Source organism: Neodiprion virginianus, chromosome 7 (genome assembly GCF_021901495.1).
Source record: "Neodiprion virginianus isolate iyNeoVirg1 chromosome 7, iyNeoVirg1.1, whole genome shotgun sequence".
Lineage (NCBI taxonomy): Eukaryota > Metazoa > Arthropoda > Insecta > Hymenoptera > Diprionidae > Neodiprion > Neodiprion virginianus.
In genome coordinates, this window is record NC_060883.1 from 3,246,603 (window position 1) to 3,268,504 (window position 21,902).

General features: G+C 37.6%; 1 protein-coding gene and 1 long non-coding RNA gene across 2 annotated transcripts in view; both read left to right on the plus strand.

Annotated features, from left to right (window-relative positions):
- The first annotated feature begins 4,464 nt into the window (after positions 1-4,464).
- Positions 4,465-9,816, plus strand: LOC124308866 (silk gland factor 1-like). The gene has a single exon (XM_046772022.1). The coding sequence runs from the start codon at positions 5,808-5,810 to the stop codon at positions 7,293-7,295; it is 1,488 nt and encodes a 495-aa protein (XP_046627978.1). The 5' UTR covers positions 4,465-5,807; the 3' UTR covers positions 7,296-9,816.
- Positions 9,817-15,668: 5,852 nt separating this feature from the next.
- The window catches only part of LOC124308878 (uncharacterized), a 54,767-nt gene continuing 48,533 nt past the window's right edge, over positions 15,669-21,902 (plus strand). Inside the window, exon 1 of the long non-coding RNA XR_006909130.1 lies at positions 15,669-15,873. This is a non-coding gene — a long non-coding RNA (uncharacterized LOC124308878). The remainder of the gene's footprint in view (positions 15,874-21,902) is intronic.

Sequence of the window (21,902 nt, forward strand, 5' to 3'; positions counted from 1 at the left end):
TTTTTTCATTGTAACTAATCTCGTGAAGTTATGATTATTTTAATCCAAAGCTTATACGTATTATTTAGTACGAAAAAAGGTTATTTATTTTTCTTGATGGATCAAAAAATAATTTTATACGAACAAACGAATTTTACGGTTAAATATCTGATCTGATCGAATTCGGATTTGTTGAATCGAATGAATTTCCTTGTAGTTGATTGAACGCATGGTAACTCTGCAATCAACTAATATTTATACAACTATTAAGGGTGTTTGAGTAGATTATGCAATTTAAACTCTATCGTTCAAATATTATTACTATATTATCAGTAATTTGTTTATTCGAAAATAATATTTTATCAATAAATATAACAAACGCGTATAGATCTAAATAAATTTGCTAGTTTCTGGTAAACTTTATTTCAAACAAATATTGACTAGTCAAATCAGTTATAAATAAGATTATTATAATCTCAGGTTTCTTGGCTCGCATCATTTAGTTCTCGAACTTATAGACTGACTAATAATATTGTAATAAATTTCGAACAAAACAATTAACAAAAATTCGAAATCGATTGAATATTAAAAATCATATCTGTTATTAGGTGTATTGGTAATTATTTACATTTTGATGTTAATCACATATTTGTTAATTCCATGGTTGACTTTCTCCATCTTTCTCACGATCAGTTGTTAAATATATAAACAGTCAAGTACACAGTTCCGCAATGAAATATTATTTCTGTCGTTAGTGTTCGATTATAATTTGTAAGCAAAAATGGCGTTTTATTAGAAAAAAAAAGTAAAAGAAACACAGGATAAAAACATACGTGTTACATATTTTTTATTACTGTTATTATAAATTACACATAATTACAAGAAGGAGAAAAAGAAAAGTTCGTTATGTTGTTTTTTTTTTTTTTTTGTAACATTTCAAGAAAAGGAGAATTTATTCACTCGCGTTAGCTGCTTCTATTCTCTGAAGAGTTAGAGATTTCGACAATTAGCGTTAAACAAACTTTCCCACTTGTATGAGTTTTGCGAAGAGCTAAGAAGAAAAAAAAAAATTCCATCACGAAAAATATCGTTATCAGTTCACACATGTGAAGAATCAGTAGTTTCGTCAAACGTTGCGCGAAGTATGTTCCAAAAATAAAACCTCGTGATTATATTCGTTCGGAAATTTTGGTGGTTTTGAAGTTATCGATTTTGGGATGACTTTTATCAAAATTGACAACAAAAACAATAAACACATCACTGTAATATTTAATGTCATTGTCAGACCTTTGTAACCGTAAAAACTATAAGATGATGGTAGAAGAAGCTCCGCCGTTTATCACCAACACACAATTATACATACGTACATACACAAAGCTTAGATAAAAAGTGTATTACATATATTTGAAATCATAACAAATATGCAATGCAGATATGTATACATCTATACGCGTTCTAATCGCGTCTATTATAATGGTAGATATCTGTTATTTCAAATGGCAATAGAACTGCAGTGACAGCTCGACTGTCACGTTGATGTAACTTGGCTGCATCAACTTGATACAGAGACTTATTACACGGTCTATCGATAAGCGGTTGTTAAACTGAGAATATAGACACGTAGATCACATTTATCTAGGTATGTATGAAAAACTGTGAATATATCAGGGAATTTGATACGCCATTGTCGTTGGACGGTCCGAATGAGTCGTTTCAACATTGACGCAAGTCAAACCAATTAATTATTTATACGTGCATACTGCAAAAATGCCTTCACGCCTCGTTTGCACGCATGGTCGTACTGCACATATTATAATTGATTAACTGGCTGCATTCTCTCTAATTTGCAGCACAAACGACGTCACGAATTATCAGCATCTTTGTATTAATAAAGATGCTGATTGTTGTTGTTGTTGTTTTTTTCTTATTGACAATTATAACGGTATTATCTGCAGATGTGAATTGGACGAGGAATGTAAGAGTTCTTTTATTTTTCAGTGCCGTTAAAAATATGTAACCGAAAAGGAAAAAGATTTGGTCTAATTTCGACAGCTAAGAAATTCGCAATTTTATATTATCGTTGTATTTGTTGGTATTAATCCAAATGTGTTACAAATACAGAATATCTTTGATTTCTTTACGACGTCTTACAGTTTGTATAATTTTTATGAACAATTGATGAAATTTGTAAATTAGTCCTACGTACGAACGCGGATAATTTGAAAAAATTTACTTATCAAAAATCGTAACAAATTTTCACTCGGTCGCTGGTTATATAGACACAAGTATTTTATCATATAATTTAAATATAACGACACGAACTCGCGCGTCTCGACGCCGTCCGTCGCATGATTACGCCAAAATTACCCTTCGAACTCGGGGTTGCCCTTCAATCTAGAGAAACTACCCTATCTTTTTTAATCTTTACTGTCTTATACCTCCTTGTTGTACTCTTTGCCTCTTTGATAATTTATGGATTTGTAAAATGTTTGACTAAATTGATTAACGGTGTTGAAGAACCGTTTTTGCGACGATAGATCGATCAAGTATCTGTTATTATACTGCATGTCATATAAAAACAGTGACGACGTATTTGGCAATTTCCACAAAAAAGTATAAAATTTTTAGCTACATATCGATATAAAAAAAAGAAAGAAGTAACAGTTGTAAAAATTCGTGCATCAATTAGAATATATTGAACTGTGTTCCAAATTCTACGAATATAACTTGTATAAATAGTAGCACAGCTGAATTAACAAAAAATTTGATTTATTAATTTATTCAAAAAAGTATAAATTTAACACTATGTACAACGATAGAATTTCAAACGTAATGCGCGTGCACGAAAAACCCGCGTCACATCTATAAATCTAACCATACTTCAACATACCCTGGAAAAATTCAATTCGTATCAATTGTCACGTCGTGGCTTGTATAAAAGAGCACATTAATTCCGTCCTTCCGTGTTCTCTCGAAACTCTTTAATTAACACCAAAGTAGTCGGTTTCTATCGTACCGCATTAACACCGAACAGGTTTACATTCGTATAAAAATACGATTAGAGTTGGTTTAAAAAAATTCTTTAAATTGCAGATCTTTTCAAATTATTATTATTGTCATCATTATAATTGGTATGAATATTATGCTGTTATTATTACAATTATTATGTTTAATTCTGTAATATGAAATTTTCGGTAAGCAAAATGATTGTCAATATTATCATTATCGTTACATATATTCAGGCGTATTTAAACTTGGTGTTTGCAGACCGCGTGTAAATTACATATTGTTTTTTCTCACTGCATTATACGTTTATGTATCTGACATAAATACATATTATTTTATATGTGTTTTATGTTCCCCGCACTTGATGCGTAATTTATATAATAATTGTATTATATACTTATTACAAACTTGATGCAAAACCGAGGTGACGAACGAACCGTCTTTTATATGAAATAAAAAAGAGGTTATCATATATATTATTATACGTGTAGATTTGATACTATGTGATACACTTACTTTTATTAATATTGGTGAAAACCTTTCAGTTTCTATTAATTTTCTAGGAGTCAATGCGAAAGTTACGTTTACTAAGATCGAAATCTCGCGCGTTAAGGCTAAAACTGATAACTAACAATAAGAAATATCGACATTGAAACTCAGGCTTGACGGTGCGGCACAAAATCCGTGTGTTTTATTCGACGAATGTGTCAAAATGCGTGTCGTGAACCCCATTTGACGCATGACGTAAACGGTATGGTGTAAGGTGAGGGTATAACCTACGTGCGCGTCGGTCAACGTAACGTATAACGTCGTTTTGGGGTTGCAGGCGTGGATTCGGCGTTAGCGTCGCGACGGAGTTGAGCAGAGGGCCGCGGTGGTGGGACGTGGTTACGATCGGGAGATGTGCGTGTGCACATTGAGAAGAAGAGACCCGGTGAGCGCGAGCGAGCGCGGCGGCAGTAGCAAGCACAAAAAGAAAGTAGAACCCCTCCGAGAACGGGGAGAAAAAAAAAAGTAAAAAAGAAAAAAAAAGAGAAATTTTAAGAGAGAAAAAACTAAAAAAAACGGTCCTCAAAAATCGTGCTAGCGATCAGAGAGAGTGCGACGAAATCGCACATGAAAACCCGCGCGCCGGACGGACAGAGACGGATGGCTTTAAGGCCGCGTATACTTGGCGCGGAAGAGAGCGAGACGGCAGCACTGGCGCGCGGGGTTACGCAAGGTTTCATAGTTCGCCGCGCGGCGCGCACGCGCCGCGGCAATGCGCGCGCAGCCAGCGCTTCCAACCCTCCGTTTTCACCGAGCGGGAACAGCTGTCGTCTGCCGAAAACGCGTCGGGTGAAGAGGTCGACTCCGCCTCTCCTTTTCTGGCCGGAATTCGATTGGTCGGATGGCGGCTAGAGACGCTTGCTTATTGGTCGTCGAGTTGTTCGTGGGTGGTTCGATTCGAGTTTCCAAGAGTCCGTCCGTGGGGGAAGCGATTGTTTGAACAAGCTTCTCGGCTACGAGAGGGCCAGGGTACACTCGGCAACCGGACCTGGTCCACACTACACACTCAGAGTTGCTGAAACAGGAACGCGAGAGATAAACGTTAGAAACAGCCAGCGCGGCGGGTGTGTGTTTTTCATGTGTGTACACGCGAGTACACGCAAACACGGTTTTGTATACGTGTATACACGTGCATAGATTTTCCCCCGTACACACATCGATATGTATATCTATATATTTGTGGACACGTGTGTGCGTGTTTGTGCGACGTTGACGTATCCCGCACACGTACGTTAAACGCGGTGCGGTGCACTGTTGTAGGCGATCGGCGGGACAATCGCGGGAATTTGGTGGAGAGAGATAGTCGTTATTGGGACAACAATTATATACTCCCCTATCACAACAACGTGGTAAACAACGCAGTGCAGTGATCGACTTCGAACGTGTTTCAATTAGTTTGTTAAACTCGTGTTATGCGCTTTCGCTGAAACTCGATACCTGGTTTACGGTTTTATCACATTTTATTACACACCATGGATGACCGTGCGGCGTATATCGTTTGGAGACTGTTGGGTATACCTCGAATCCGGTTGTCAGTGTGATTAGTTTTTAAACAATCCTCATCGTTGATGGAGTGCGCGTTTTCGTAATGTATTCGTACATCACTTGTGATCCTCGTTTCCGTTCGATACATGTTAGGTAATAATCGACTGATTCAGTGCTACGGTATTTTGGTGCTTCAGTCGTGTTTAATCATTGTGGATAAATCGTTGTGATACAGTGTTTTTCGACAATTATTTTTTCGTTCCTTCGTTTCGAGTAAATCTATGTCAACTCTTGTGTGAACTCAACAATCCAAGTTTTTCGATCTACCGACTTGATCCGCAAGATTTCATCGTTAGTTTCAGTGCTTTTCCAACGTACGACGCATAGTATACACGGAATATCATACATCGTAAAATAAAAAGGCGAAAAAATGCCGCCGCGAAGAAGATCGACAATCCAAGATGTAACCGCAAAGCTAAAGAAGATATCCAACCGTCCGGGTCGTTGATACACAGCGATCGTGGTGTAATATCCTCTTAATCGAGAAACCGCGCAACCCCGATGAAATTGATGCAGTGATAGTGCGGGACTTTAAAAACACCGCAAGACACAGAGAGAACATTTCACCATTTCACTAGTGAAAAGTAGTAGCACGTAAAAGACGGTGCAAGGTGAGTGTTCGGGAAAAACGGTGCAGAGTTTTAGGATTCTGTATTTCCGAATTTCCCACCTGCATCGACGAGGAACGATTCCGAAGGCCAAGGAGCGGATAAACCAAGATCTTCGACATGGCGATGCTGCAACCCCAGAAGCTCTATAGCGAAGCTGGTAGTCTTGGTGGAGCGATGACAAGCGGCGCGATGTCGAGCATGGGTAGCATGGCGTCAACCTACAGTTCAATAAACTCCATGGGTTGCGTGCCAATGGGTATGCCGATGGGGGTAGGCGTAGGTCCGAGCTGCAGCCCACAGGGGACCGGCGGCTTCACCATGAGCTCGATGAGCTCCGCTATGGGGGTCGGTGGCGGTGGCATGGGTAGCTATGGTCCAGGCTCCATGGGAAGCGCCTGCATGAACGTCGGTTATGGTCCGCTAACCCCGAGTGGTAGTTCCGGGGTAGTTTCGCGGGACACGCTTTCGTTGACGGAGCCTGGATCACCAACGTCGGCGTTGCAGCGAGCTCGATCGGACAAGTCCTACCGTCGGAGTTACACGCACGCGAAACCACCGTACTCCTACATAAGCCTGATAACCATGGCGATCCAGAATGCACCGTCGAAGATGCTAACTCTCTCCGAGATATACCAGTTCATAATGGACCTCTTTCCGTTCTACAGACAGAATCAGCAACGCTGGCAGAACTCCATTAGGCACTCGCTCAGCTTCAACGACTGTTTTGTAAAGGTGGCGAGGACTCCGGACAAACCGGGTAAGGGATCATTCTGGACCCTGCATCCCGAGAGTGGTAACATGTTTGAGAACGGTTGCTACCTCAGACGCCAGAAACGGTTCAAGGATTCTAACAAGGAACTCTCTCGGCAGTCCAACAAGCAACAGCAACACCCGCAGCAGAACCACCACAATGGTGCCGGGCAGCACAGTCCCTCCCATGAAATGAACCACGGGAAGAAGACACCGCTTCAGCATCACGCGGGTCAAACGCAGGCCGATAAGGACATGCACTCGCTGGTCGGGGGCCACCATCACCATCACCATATACCCACGGCCGGCGGTATTCACCACAACCACTCTTCCCTGAAGACCGACGTTACCGACATCGGCGGTCTCTTAGGTGGTGACCTCGGACCCACTCACGACGAACTGGCCGCCATGGTCGGACGCAACCTCCACCCCCATCTTCTTGGCGATCCGGCGTCGGCCCTGCACCACGGGATGTCAGGTAGCCTGAAGCAGGAGACACCCTACACAGCGGCGAGTCATCCGTTTAGCATCACGAGGCTTTTACCTGGAGCGACGGCCGCCGGATCCCCCGGAAGTCAGGACACCAAGTCACCGGAGCTCAAGATGTACGAACAGCTTCATCAGAGCTACGCCACCTACGGATCGTCCCCGCATCATCCGCACCATTCCGTCCCCCCCGGACACCATCATCATCACAACGGCATGCACGCTGGACCCAACGGCGCCTCCGGTATGCACAACATGAGCAATCACCATCAGGACTACTACCCGAGTTCGCTTTATCACCACGCAAGTTCCGTCGCCACATCATCGGCTCCTCCGCCTCCGACAAGCGCTTCTGCTACCGGGTTGTGACACCACGCTACTCATCCCTATGCCCTTGCCTGAGTCGCCGCCGTTTACACCGTCGCTGGATGTGATGACCACGGTAACGCGAGTCTTCGACACCGGCGGCGGACTCACGATCTCGATCATCATCGACGTGCCGATGATCAACTTCATCAGCGGGTCGGTGTTGGTCGGGAATCCGGCGGCGATATTCACGCTACATTAGGGCAGGGGGACGAGGCCTGGGACAATGACACCGTGCAAGATGACGACGTCGACGGGGATGAAGATAACCACAATTTACCGTACGCCTCTATGTAAAAATTTATATATTTTATTTTATATCACGATTATTCCGCGTACTCGTGTTCTGCTGGTAAATCGTAAGTATGGTTATATATATACATACGCTCTTAAAAATGCAACATTGAACGTAACACGGAAAATATTCTACAGAGGTCCGCTCTATTTTGGTGTTGATCATTTGGTGTCAAGAATCGAACGATTTACGACGATGATTTTTGATTTTGCACCAATCGGTGTGAACTTTTATTGACGTCGTAAATTTTCTAACAGTGTAACATGCATGAATTAGGTATCCTAACATAGAGGTCAAGAATTTCCGCCTTGCTTTTCTAATGATCGGTCCGATTTGCAAAAACAAGTCAAGCTTATTCAGTTACAGATTTTCCAGTTTTCAAAGAATAGAGGTGCGTGTAGGAAAACTGTAGGGAAATTCCCATCGGTACTCGCTTCTTCTAATATACCTACATTAGGGTGCTTCACTTTCAACTTGTTTTTTTTTTTCCCTAGGTGCCACTGGAAAATAACGACAAAGTTTGTTTTTCAGTATTTTCGACAAATTTTTCGAGTGGCACTTTGAAAAATAAAGTTAAAAAATTAACTACACCACGTGTATGTATAACGTAAGCAGAACTTGACGTTAGAAAGGTTCTTCAGGCTTATTTTTAACACGCATGGAACTGGGTTTTAAAGTCGTTCTTAAGATTTCACCATTTTACAATTACACGACTTTGGGATCTCGCAGTGTACGTAATGTTTTCTTTTTTTTTTGTATCTTGGTTTGGTTTGATTTGGGGAAAAATTCACGCATACGTTAGTTTTTAGAACGGAAGTTCACATCTTCTTTGGTACTAAAATTAACCTCGTTTTATTTTAACGTCCTTTGGTGGTTATGCTAGGGAATTCGTACCTTTTGTTATGCGATACATATCTGACTTCGTACTGTCGTTGGACAAGTCGTTTCTGTTTGATCCGAGAAAAAAATTAGGCGCGTAGTTTACACAGACATTTCGAATTCTTGAAATTGCGGTATATTTTGTTTAAAAGTATATCCAAGAAGTCTAAAATTATAAAACTAAATTTCTGAAAACTATAATAGGAATCGAAGGTGTAAAATATCTGCATTTGATGATCTGTGATTAGAAAAGTGTCGGTATTTTTACCGAATATTCAGCACGAGCATGATTTCAGAATTGCCATTATTTCAACGTTTCGCTTACAGTAAAAATCAGTTGATCGTGATATTCGGTATCAGAACATGGATAACTGTCAACGAAACTTTCAAGCTTCAAAATGTTTGAGGCCTTTTCAATTCGTAACAGTATCTACAAGACTGTGAAGTCAAGATACAATTTTTTCAGTTATATTTTGAAAATATGTAATTTGAAACAGTCTTTTGAAAATCGTATCTAGTCAAATTTCAATCAAATCTTTTCACCGTGACTTTTAACCAATCAACGGAATTGCTCTTCAAGTCCCGTTTGTATGTAAATATTGGCGTCAGAAATTTCATTGAAATGAGTGTGTAAATTCACGTAATGAAATCTCGTGAATTTCTCACGATAAACGTACCATTTGAAGTTCCTACAAAGTCTATAAATGGGTACGAATTAGATTCTAATGCGAAATTAGAACCTTGCGAATGTTAAATTCGAGAGAAATATTTTCACCCGAAAACTTGAGAGTTTAAATAACACGGTGGTGTCTGCAAGGAATTGAAATTCTTTCAAATCTTGTGAAATTTATTACAAAATCCCACCGAACGTTACACGATTTTACGTGAAATATTTTCATTCGTTGTACACCGTGTTCAGAATACAGATAATATTCATGAATTTTTGTATATAATAACTGTTTAAGAAATAGCCTAAGAAAATTGCGAAATACTTTTGAAACGATTAAACCGCTGGCGGAAAAATCAATTTCAATAAAGTCTTTCAAAATCTGAAACAAACGGATATAAGAGAATATTTTCCGATCCGCTATAACGTGAAAAATAAATGTAATAATTTGAAATTATTTTCACATTGTCAAATTCCGTAAAGAATTGGATGAACAATTTTGTTAAAAGATTTTATGTAACAGATTGTTTGCAAGGTTGTAAGAAAATAGGTAAAAATTCCGTGTTCATACAATCGTTTCGATTCCGTGAAACGTGATGAAGATACAAAAAAAAAACGAAAAAAAAACAATCGAACAACTCAACATTATTTTTAAATTATCTGCAATAACTACGTTTTCGAACGAATATAATTTTCTTGAAATCTTTGGACTTTGGATATAAAACGAATGTGCAAACGGGAAAAAGAAAACAATACAACAAAAAACAAATAGAAATACCGCGCTTGGTAAAAGAAAATCAAATCTTTTCTCGACAAATTTTTTCATCAAAGCACAAATTACCTTATCGCGAATCGTTTGAAGATCGATACGTTTGTACATCGATATCGAATAGACTCGAGTGCCAATGACCGAAATTCAGTGTCATTGTGAAGTCTATCTATTCCACATTACATAATATATTATATCTATCAACGAAATTATATCTGAACTTGTTGTAATAACGTAATACTAGTTGTATCGCTCCGTTTGATCATCGGAGCACCGATTATCCGTCGTCGATTAAAATCTGATCAAACGAATTTCTATTATTATTATCATTACTATTCTTACTACAACTACTATCGTTAAGCACAATCAAACCTTTTCTGTTTTCCGTTAATTTTCATTTCCGTTTTCTTTGTTTTTAACGTTCGTTAATTTCGCGTATGAAAAATTCTATTTTTTTTTGTTTTTTTCTCATTTTTTAATTACTCGAATGTCTGATAATAATGATAATGATAAACGTCGGTGCGCCAATGCGTGTGTATGAATATTTCGAAACGATTAATACCTGTCGTGTTACGTATTGTAAGTATATAACCAGCTATATCGGCAGAACACGTATTTTATGTAAAAAAAAAAAAAGCAAGAAAAACAAAAAGAAAACACATGTAATTATGTTTTAGAAATTCTTTTCGAAGGTTTTCATTGATATGAATATGTGCGATCCAGAAGCGAGGCTAAAAGTACTGGTAACAACCGTGTATAATATAGAATTATTATCTTAGATGCAAATATGTAACAACAACAACAACAACAACAACAACAACAACAACAAAAATAATAATAATAATAGTAATATACACCAGGGGGATAAAAAGGGTTATAAATAGACGATGCGACGTAAAATTATTCACTATATATAAATATACATATACTATACATAAATATAAATATATCTGTACATTTGTATTATGTAAAAAAAAAAACTTATATATACACACATACAGATATATAATAATAATAATAGTAATAATAATAATAATAACAACAAATAATGATAATGTCGATAAGAATAATATTAATAACAATAAAACAAAAGTGAAAATGTGATAATTCGTAAATTGAAGGAAAAATAAAGTGTTTAAGGATGCGATGCAGCTGCTACAACGCATTCGAATAATCAAAATAAAAAAAAAACGAAGTTTTTAAAAACGAACGAATGATAACATTTTTTTAGTTTCATATTATGCTACGGAAAACTTCACGCTGAAGATTTTTCCGTAATTTGTTTAGTTTAATTTTTCGTTAAATTCCTGTTCTCGCCTTCTTCACTTTCTTGTACGATACTTAGACCTTAGTATAACTAATGATAGTAGTACTGTGGATATTCGCAGAGATAAAGATCGGGGAAAGAGTGAAATCGAGATGAAAAATTCTACGTAAAAAACTTCGCGTATGAAATATGTGGCAGTGGATATGGTGAATATAGGTAAAATCCCATGTTTTCCCATCTGCAGGTGTACGCCTCTTTATAGTACACGTACCTACATCCACGCACTGCAGTACGGTAATAATAATAATAATAATAATCATGAAAAAAATTGTACATTTGTAATATTTTAATTTTTCGAAGAAAAACAGATGCTTGTATCAGTTATTATACGTCCATTATACATACATTCGTACATACATAATGTATAGATACGTATCTTATACGTGTACCAAATTTTGTCGGAATTATTTCATTGGAACAAAATATCGACTGCGTGCAAAGTATAATTAATGTACATAATGTTATATTATATATATATATATATAGAGAGAGAGAGAGAGACGTGGTCAATAGTTTCTTGCAGTCGAATTTTTAGAAAATAAACCAAAAAAGACGGAGAAAAAAAACATAATTGAATAAAAATTTACTCTCGATTTTTAAACGTTTCAACGTATTTTTCTCATCCATCGGACACGTAATGTATCGGTATATAGTGCACGTTATTTATATGTATGTATGTATGTATGTTGTGTGTAAATTTTTCACTACGTAACTATACAATTCGTACAATTGTGTTTCGTTTTACTTGAATGTATAATTTCAATCCGTCGTAAATTTATGTACAGAGAAGCGTCGGAAACAATTCTGTCCGAAGAAGAAACACAAAATAAAATTAAAAAAAAAAAAAAAACCACATCGAAGAGAATCACACAGAACAGTGTGCAGGAAAAAAACCAAGAAAAAGAATAAAACACACATACACTGCATACGTACCTACACTCTATTGTAAATAATATGAATATTAGAATATATATGTATATTGTAGCGAATAACTATTATTATTATTATTATTATTATCATTATTACTACATACATAAATTATGTATAAATACGCATAGGTTGTGTACTTTGTACTTTTTTCGGGTAAATAGATTCATGCCATTTTATCATACATATATATATAGATATGTATATACGTATACACATAGCGATCATTCGATTATATCATCGCACATTATTATTATACAATATGATTTATGATTTATTATTACTATTATTATAGATATATATCACTACCATTATTATTACAAACTACGATTATCATTATAATATTATTATAATTATCGTAACGCTCGCGCAACGATTCGAGCAGTCGTAGGATTTTTTTGTTTTCGAAATAAACGTTAGACGCGTCATTCCCGCACCTAACACCGAATTTTTTTTATTTTCACGACGAAAATCAAATTTTCATAACTTAAACAAGAAAAGTACGCGATTGAACTTGCAAGATATAGGTAGCACATTGTACATGTATATATGCATATATGTATAATTTAATATTCGAAGATCTCGATTATGCATCATCATCATCATCATATAAAATATAGGTATATGCTACTATACGTATTGTGTGTATATTATATAGCATCTATACATACATTCGTATGTTATTCGTATACCTGTACGCGAATCTTGGAGAACTCGATAAATCTCACGACAGTGCGTAGTTGATGTATACATACATACATATGTATGTATGTGCGTATATATGTATGTACATGTCTAGTATAGTTATTATTCCTAAACTTGTATGATAAACGGTGTGTATAATATAAAAGAAAGAGTAGAGAATTTAAGAATAATCTCTGTAAAAATTTGGAAATCTCAATGTATGTCAATTACATAATTATTATATTTTACGGATATATTTTCTCCGGTTCTGAATTGCTTTACACTTTAGAACCGATTTTATTCCCAACTCAACCTTAAAGTTAACTTTTTTGATCTGAAAATCGGGACGAAAGTGGCATATTTTTGCCTAAAACGCATTTGCGGGAAATACGAGATCATATTTCCCGCAAATTCAAATCCAGAAGAAACGAACGCCTTGAAGAAAACGAAAGGAAGCGAGCGCAAACAATTGTCCACGATACGCACCGCATCTTAATTTAAAAGTCCCAATTGTCAAATAAATATTGCGGCCAGAGTTGAGTCGGAAATAAAAGTCAACTTTATTCTCTTGGGTGATTAACCGCGGGAATCATTTTCGATTTTATTCCCTTGTTACATAATGTACATTTTTTTTTTTTTTACTTTTCCCCGTTCCTACGTTGTTTCGATTTTTCTTGACGCTGCACAGTTACTTGGCTTCTTCTGTCTCTTATCTTCTGTACTACTAATTTTCTATTAATATTGTATAGTTTCTCCTAACGTTTTTTTCTTCTTTTGTTTTTTAATCATCATTTAATTTCTAGAGTTTAGGGATGATACACGGTTCAACTGGTCCGTGACCGAATCGCACATATACATACGTATGTACGAGCCTTGTTAATAATTCGTTTGATCGCAGCTGTGTTTCTGTAGTATGAAAGAATAATTGATGAATATGAAAGCAGGAGAGAGTGCGTTACCTATTGATAGTGTGAGAGTGAGAGAGATATTAATTTGATGAAATTTTATCCTTGAAAAAATTTAATAAGTAAAGTGGATAAATTAATTAATTGATAATGAAAATAAATGAGTAAATAAAATAAAGTAAAATAATGATAAACGAGTATCGCCCTAAAAAAAAAAAAAAAAAAATGTAAATGTTTCAATAAACCAATACGTATTTCTACGAAATCTCGTTGCGTTGTCCTATTTTACTCTACATCCAAGTTAAAAACTATAATATGTAATAATTATTTGTCACATTTGATTTTTTCTATTGATTTACTATGTATACGTATATTTAACACCTGGCAGAAAAGGAAGTAAAAGAGAAGTTAATCATATATTAATTCGAAACGATTAAGAAGTTACCGGATTATTATTGTTATTATGCATTGTAAGTGCATGAAAAAAAGAAAAAAAACAAGGAAAATAACCATATCGAGATATTAGCTGTACAATCTATAAAACAGAAAATTATTCGGTGTCTGTTTGAATAAAAATTTACGGTAGCTGGATATACAGAAGAAGCGGTTAATTGTGCAATCATTGTCATACATGCATGCATGCGCGTATTGCGCATTGACCCGTGGCGCATAAGCGATGGAGATATATGTCGGTATATGTACACGCCTTATACTTCTGTAATTATTATTCGATGAAGGTACGCGAGCTCTGTACATAGGTAGGTACACCTACTCGTATACTGCGTAAAGGTTGGACGTGGCACGCATGCAATGCTCGCTTATGCAGTATACACCTGTAAAGATGGAAAGAGAGAGAGAGAGAGAGAGAACGAGAGAGAAAGAAAGAGAGAGAGAGAGACAGAGAGAGAGAGAGAGAGAGAGAGAGAGATGGAGCGAGGGGTCGGAAACAAGCGCGGTGCAACGAGAGCCAGCCACTATGCAAAGAGCGCTGCAGCACTGTGTGTATATTTTGCAAATATTTGACTAAATCATGAACAATGTTTGATCGCTCGGTATAACACCGCCGCGACTCGACTTGACTTGACTCGGCTCGACTCGAGGCGACGCCACGCTCGCTGCAATAAGCTCTTCTCTTCTCGTTAGTTAGCCGGCTATATGCATCGGGTACTGCGCAGCTTGGACCGATCGGTTACGTAACTGCTTTACCTCCGTTCACCGTACGATTTGACTCTGAAATAGCATCTGGAGAAACAGCCAGACGCGTCGATGACGCGTTTTCATCTCAATTCACAGGTCTTTTTTTTACCCTCTCTTGTTTACTCCGGTTGAAAAGATCGGTGATTGCAAAATGCGCGGTACTTTTATTACGTCGCGATCATGCGACGGCGGCGATGACGTGCGAAATTAAATCAACCGTTTCGGAGTTAACAAGAGCGCAGTATTTATATTCCAGCCAAAGCGGATTTATTTTGCGTCGATGTTACGGCTGGCGTTCAGACGAGTCCAACGAGCCCTCGCCGCTCGATTTCGGACGACCCCTTCCCGAAATATTTCAGTTTGAATCGCATCACTAGCGCGAGCGGTTCGGACTGCGTAGAGCAGAAGTCGCGTTACTCGCGCTAGCCGGGAAGTTTGACGCGTCGTATCTCGGAAACGGTTCGTCCAAATTAGGTGTTCGACGGCTCATTGGATTCGTCTCGACGTCGGCTGCAAGCCGGAAGGTAAGAGATGACAGACTCTTTAATTCCGTAAAAGATGGCGGTTAATTCTTGTTGCTTCGGTGTATGAAATTTCTGATTTTCCGTCACTCAGTTTTCGGTGTTTCACGTCTTTATCGCGACGCGAATTCTGTGTTTCGGTGTGAATGTCTGACTATGGAGGTGCGTCTAGGGGCGGCCACCTTCCTACGCGGCTTCGGAAGTCGAGGAAAGCCCGAGCCAGCCATCCGCCCATCCAGCCAGCCAGCTAAACCAAGATACTACTAGCTGGTTGGTGGCGCGGAGTAGGCAGAGGCACAGAGCCAGCCCCGAGGATCGATACGTGGTCGAGAGAAGGTTACCTCACTACGCTTAGGTCCTCGGAACTACGGCGTGATACGACCTACCCGCCAACCAGCCAGCTACCCTGGGTATATATGTTTTATACCGGAATATAGGCTACCAGAGCACATTAAACAGTACCGAGAAAAAAATTCTATTTATTCAAACAACTGATTAATTGTCTCGCGACCTACTATATTATAATTACTAGGTACTCGGGCGTTTGAAGCACGCGAATTTCGTACTCCGAATAAGTATTGAAGTCAGATCGTAAGACAGATTTACGATTTGAGAGATATCATTCGATATTACATTCTCCACATGGGTATAGTCATTAGTTCATCAAACAGGGCACGAAACTATCAAACGGCTGCTTTGTTGTCTTGTACTTGAATCACTTCACAATTAGTAGACGGAGAGGAAGAATTAGTTGATCCAAGTGTACAATTTACTGTCTGAAATCATATACAACCGTTAGAACGGCAGGTTTGACTGTATTCTTACGGTAATATTACTTATACGAAAATAGGAAAGACTCAAAACTATGTACTAATCAAATCGACTGAGCAAATTTTAACCATCCTATTAGAAGAGTATATTTTTATTCGTGCTACGAATCTTCGGAATCGCAATATACACGTGTATGATAGATTATATACTCCAGAGTTTAATATTTCACCTGGCTAGAGTCTCGTCGTCATTCGTTCGCCGTGCATCACATGCCTACACTTCCGCATACTTCAACGACTCACCTGCTATTTGACTAGCGGACGTTTTAAAACTCGACTCTTTTCAACACGATATTCAAACTGTCTCTTTGAGTTTTGCCGCGAACCGTTTATCCACCATATCTTTTTTCATTCTTTCTTCGGTCGTTCGTTAATAGGATTTGGGTTGTTGTCTATCACTATTATCTATTACTATATGGTACTAACTACTCGAAATAAAAACCACCGATTAAATCACCATTTCCCAAAAAATACTATCATTTATCAATCGCAACGGTATACTATAATTCTACAAACAGTGCCAGTGACATCAAACTATATAGCTGATAAGTTTAACTATTTATTTTCTTCAATGACAACTATACAAATGTCCTTTACTAGAATTCTGAATTACGAAAGACTGACATCAATTCGGAGAAAGTATTTGAACGATTTTTTGTCACAAAAAATTACTAACATTCATAGTTGTTTGTCTACGCACGATAAAAAGTATAGTTGTAACTATTATACGTTAAATATAACCCAGTTTAACAATTGTTTATTATTTATATTATCAAATTTCGTATAGTTGAAGCATAGTCATAATCACGATGAAGGTTACTCTTCGTTCTCCGTTTAGTCGTGCATCTTGCGGGACTTGTGGCTTTCAGTTAATTTCCCGTTGTGCGAGGGTGTAAGAACCCAAATTTAGAGGCTGCCCAGAGATTTACCGGACGGTTGGTTCCTTTTTCCCCAATTACTAGAAAACCTTGCGGCAGAGAAATAATAATAAACTTGTCACGTTCGAGTTGAATAGCGTAGTTGTATTTTGTGTACGCACACATTTACAGGCTTGCATGTACGCCATAACGTGGGTATAATAAGTACTTAGGTTAGGTTAGGAGATGGAGGTACGCTGGCACGGACGCTCGTTTCGACCGCTTTACATATACTCGCAGGTTTACTTAGGTCCGACCAGAAATTGAAATTTTGGTAAACGGATTATACATAAGCTCTCGTGGTTGTCAGGTATACGTATATATATACGTTATACCTGAACCACATTTATATACCTATAAGGTGCCCACGTATGCTCTTAACGCGAACGAAATTATGGTTTATACGCGGGACCACGGTAAAAAACAAAGAAAAAAAGTTAACAATTTTTCCAACTATTTATATTTAATTTCTCGCCTGCCCTCTGAAATTTTGAATCATTAGCCTTCGGTATTCATAACCTAGGGACTGTTCGATTATAGGTTCACGATCGACTATTTCGAAGTACGTGTAATAGAAATTATTGATTGCAAACAAAAAAATATTACTACGGAACCGGTGATTTTGTTAAAATTAATGCATGGCTGAGAATAAGCGAATGAAACGTTAATGAGGAACAAATATAAATGTACAAAATCGCAATTGACCGGAACAACTATTCTGAGATTTTTGTGTCCGTGATTCTCATGCATCAGATGATCGCCCAAGTAACATATAACGTTACACAGTGCAATTCTACACGACTCGGGACTTCCTCATTCGGAGAGCAGCGTGTGTCATGTAATAAAAACAACGTCGTTATCAGATTCGTTGTGAACCGCTTGTTGTATACTATACGCGTATGTTTGTACATACATTATACTATATTACGCTGATATACCTATAAGAGACGATCTGAACGATGTAGATTTTTTAATTGTTACTGGCCGGTTGGGAATTAAAATAGGAGTATATATAAGAAAAGAAAGCCGAGGATGATGATATGTGAAAAAGAAAATAGAGAAAGTTTTGTTTTCCCCAAACTTTTCGACTAATTTATACTATGTATTGTCTATTCGTATAAGTTTCGGAAAGATTTAGTTGATTTAGTTGACACATATTTATAGTCACGATGAACAGGATATGCTTGTATCAATCAGTTTGCACGTAAAGAACTATGTCAGCTAATGTTTAGTTGTGCAATGTAAACTGTAGAACGATTTACATCACCACGTTTGTATAACCTATATTATAATACAAGCAGATTTAGTCGGTCTCGCCGAATCTTTTTTACCCAGTGTATAATCTATGAATTAAAATAGTAGCAACTAGTAGACAGATCGCACACTTTCTCTATTTGTTTTTTCTCCATTCATTTCTCCTCGGACGCATTCCTGCTGTTTCTTTTAATCCATATCTTTTCTTCAGCATTTTGGTAAGAAATAGTTGAGACGAAGAATAGTTCAACACGTTATTGGGCTATACGTAACAACTATTTATGCCAACTACTATGCAACTCATTTATAAATATTCGCTGTCTTTCCGCGACGGCATTTGTCGACTTCGTACAACCTAAATGACCGGGTTATTTTGCTTATCAAACTTTCTTTCTCTTTCCTCTTATTAACTCTATTTTACTAGTTTTTCATATTCCGTTCAATGTTATTATATTTACTTTACCATGTATAGTTCACTTCTCACGTTATTGTTATCCAAATACGGGACTATTTTGTCATATTCTACTAATTACTATTTTTCTCATAGTTATTTTTAGTTTCGTTTTGAAGTCGCAATCATAACTATCATTGGTTCAATTTGTTAACGCGGTTAATACTTGCCATGTATCTATTTCGTCCCAAAGTGTTCCAGGGCATAAAATATACCATCTATCTATCCATCATCTACACATCTCTCTCAGTTTCTGTCCTCGTTAATCCGATCGGTGGCCATAACCGAATAACGCGCATGGCACGGACAGGTTGTACAGGAAGAGCGTCGCGTCGTCGTCGTCGCGGGTTTCGCGGATTTTTCTTTTACCGTACGTACCTCCTCGTCGAGGCTCGGCGCCTCCGGTGGAGAGGCAACGGCGAGAAGAACGAAAAGAGGGGGAGGGAGAGAGAGGGAAAAAGCGTTGCCATCGCTACGGCGGGTATCAGCTCGAGTTTTGGTTGGTGCTCGCGGTCGAAGTCGGACGCCAGTCTCGTCGGGAAGGTGGTGGGAGGAGGACGCGGAGGCGGGAGTGAGGGGGAGGCGGCGGGGAGGGAGAGGGATCTCGGTATTGACTCGACCAAGAGTGAGGACGCCCTCCCACGCGCAGGCTCAACATGGCCGCTCTCGACTCGCGCACCTACCTACATCCTCCACCATACCGAACTACGCAATGAGCGTATATCCTAGGTATGCGTGTAACAAACGAATGAACTAATCGAGCAAGGGGGAAGAAAGTGAACGCGAGAACTGCAGAGAGAACTTGGACAATTAGAGTGCGGATAAAGGCTCGGTTTTATATGACGAGTTATCTACTATTTCCGTTTAGTCGATTATTTTTCCTTGCAGGACATTTTTTTATTCGAATTATAGTTATACGGAACAGGTTTACTTGTTCTTTGGAATGTGAGATCGCTTTAGCCAGAACATTAAATTACAATGTTTACTATGACTATTGACACTAAACTATTAGATTTTACTAATATTCTGTAGAAGGGAATTGAATAAATTAGCGTTTAGTACGTCGGTTTATATAATGTCGAAATCATCGAGACACGAGTTACCTACTATTTTCGTTTACTTGATCATTTTTTCTTGTAGGACATTTTTTTATTCAAATTGTAGTCGTACAGAGTACCTAGCTTAACTTGTTTTTTGGAATGTGAGATCGTTTTAGTCAGAACATCGATCTACTAGGTATATTATGATATATTATTACCAAGACAGAAGTTACCTACTATTTTCGTTTAGTTAATAATTTTTTCTCATAGGATGTTTTTCATTCGAATTATAGATACCTATACGGAGTAATTGTACTTGTTCCTTTGAACGTGAGATCGTTTTAAACAGAACATAGTATACCTAGTAGTTCAACAACTTAACATTCAACTACTAGATATTACTAATATTCTGTATCGCAGGGGATGATATAAATTCTAAGCAGTAATTTCTGGTATGTAACGAGATTAACGGAGTGAATACTGCGACATTGTTTACAATGTAATCGATAACTAAACTGTAGTATACTATAAAGCATTTTAGATAGCGTAAAATATTGAATTTAATTATGTAACTATTCGACAAATTTAAGTATACAGACTATAGGTTATTTAATTATAACTAATTAATTTTTCGGGGCTTACATTTAGTATTATATACATATATAAGCTGGATCGACAGAAACTATTTTCTTCGAGTCAACTGGTATTAAAAAATTTAGTAGTTTGAACAATGCAAAAACTATTTGAATGTTCGCTGAATTCAGAAAATTGATTGAAAATTCGTTTACGTTGAAATGGATAAAAATTTGTCACATTGAATTAATTAAACCAGCTCGTTCACAATTTTAATCGAACAACGTGCAGTAATTAGCAGCTATAACTCGAGCCAATTAGTAGATTGACTGGATTTGATTATATCTGTACCTTTCGTTTTTAGCTATTTTCTACTCTCTGCTCTCCGCATTGTCACGATGTTTGATCAAATCATAGGTACTATATTATATCTAGTCTCTCGTGACTGGCGCCTGACGTTCACAGTGCATATTACAGGGGCTTCGCTCGTCCGTGTGCCGCAGCGTTTAATTCTACACGTATGCAGGCACATGCACCCCATACGTACACGTATGCCATCGCGTATGCATGCAGCCGTGGAGTGTAGGGGCCGGATTGCTGTAAGCTCTATACCGCGTCTAATTGTCCACCATTATTGAACCTAATAGGATCAGGATTTGGTCCTGCGAAGTACGACACGTACCTCTAATACGCTACCTTATACGCAACTAGCGTCAGATGTTGGCCTTCCTGCGACAGGTTGTTGGAACTAATCGCTAAGCCGATCTATAGATCAGATATACATATTTACTCCTGTCACGTACATACATTTATGGATAAGTGAAAGCTTGGAATCTAGGGGGTTGGAAAAAGTAACTCGACGAAGTGAAAACAAAAAATGAATAAAAACAAATTTGGTGCGATTTGATTCATTTTTTTTTTACGGGGTTTTTGAAAGTTTGAAATACGAAGGAACAGGGGAAGTAAACAACCACGTTTTCCATTTTTTACGGAAGAATTGTTGGAAAAAAAAATCTGTTAGATAGAACTCGAGCACTTATGTCATCCGGGTTGAAAAATGTACTTTTGAGATAAACGCATTTGAAGTTTCGACTTCGGTTTTTACGTTCATTTCCATATCAGCTGAAATAGTAATTTTTACACTTCGATCTTGCGAACAAAGTGCCGCTCGTAAGTTTCTCAATTTTTCGAAAATTCGTCATCGGTTTCAAGCCAAAATATTCTTAAAACCTGTAACTATAATAATATGCCTAAAAAAATAAATAAAAAATCGTCATTTTCAAATTTTTATACCAGAATAGTTACCCCCTGAAATTTTTTCAACAACCTCAAGAGATTTAAAAATTTGGATCCAATTTGAAATCCCATCATTTT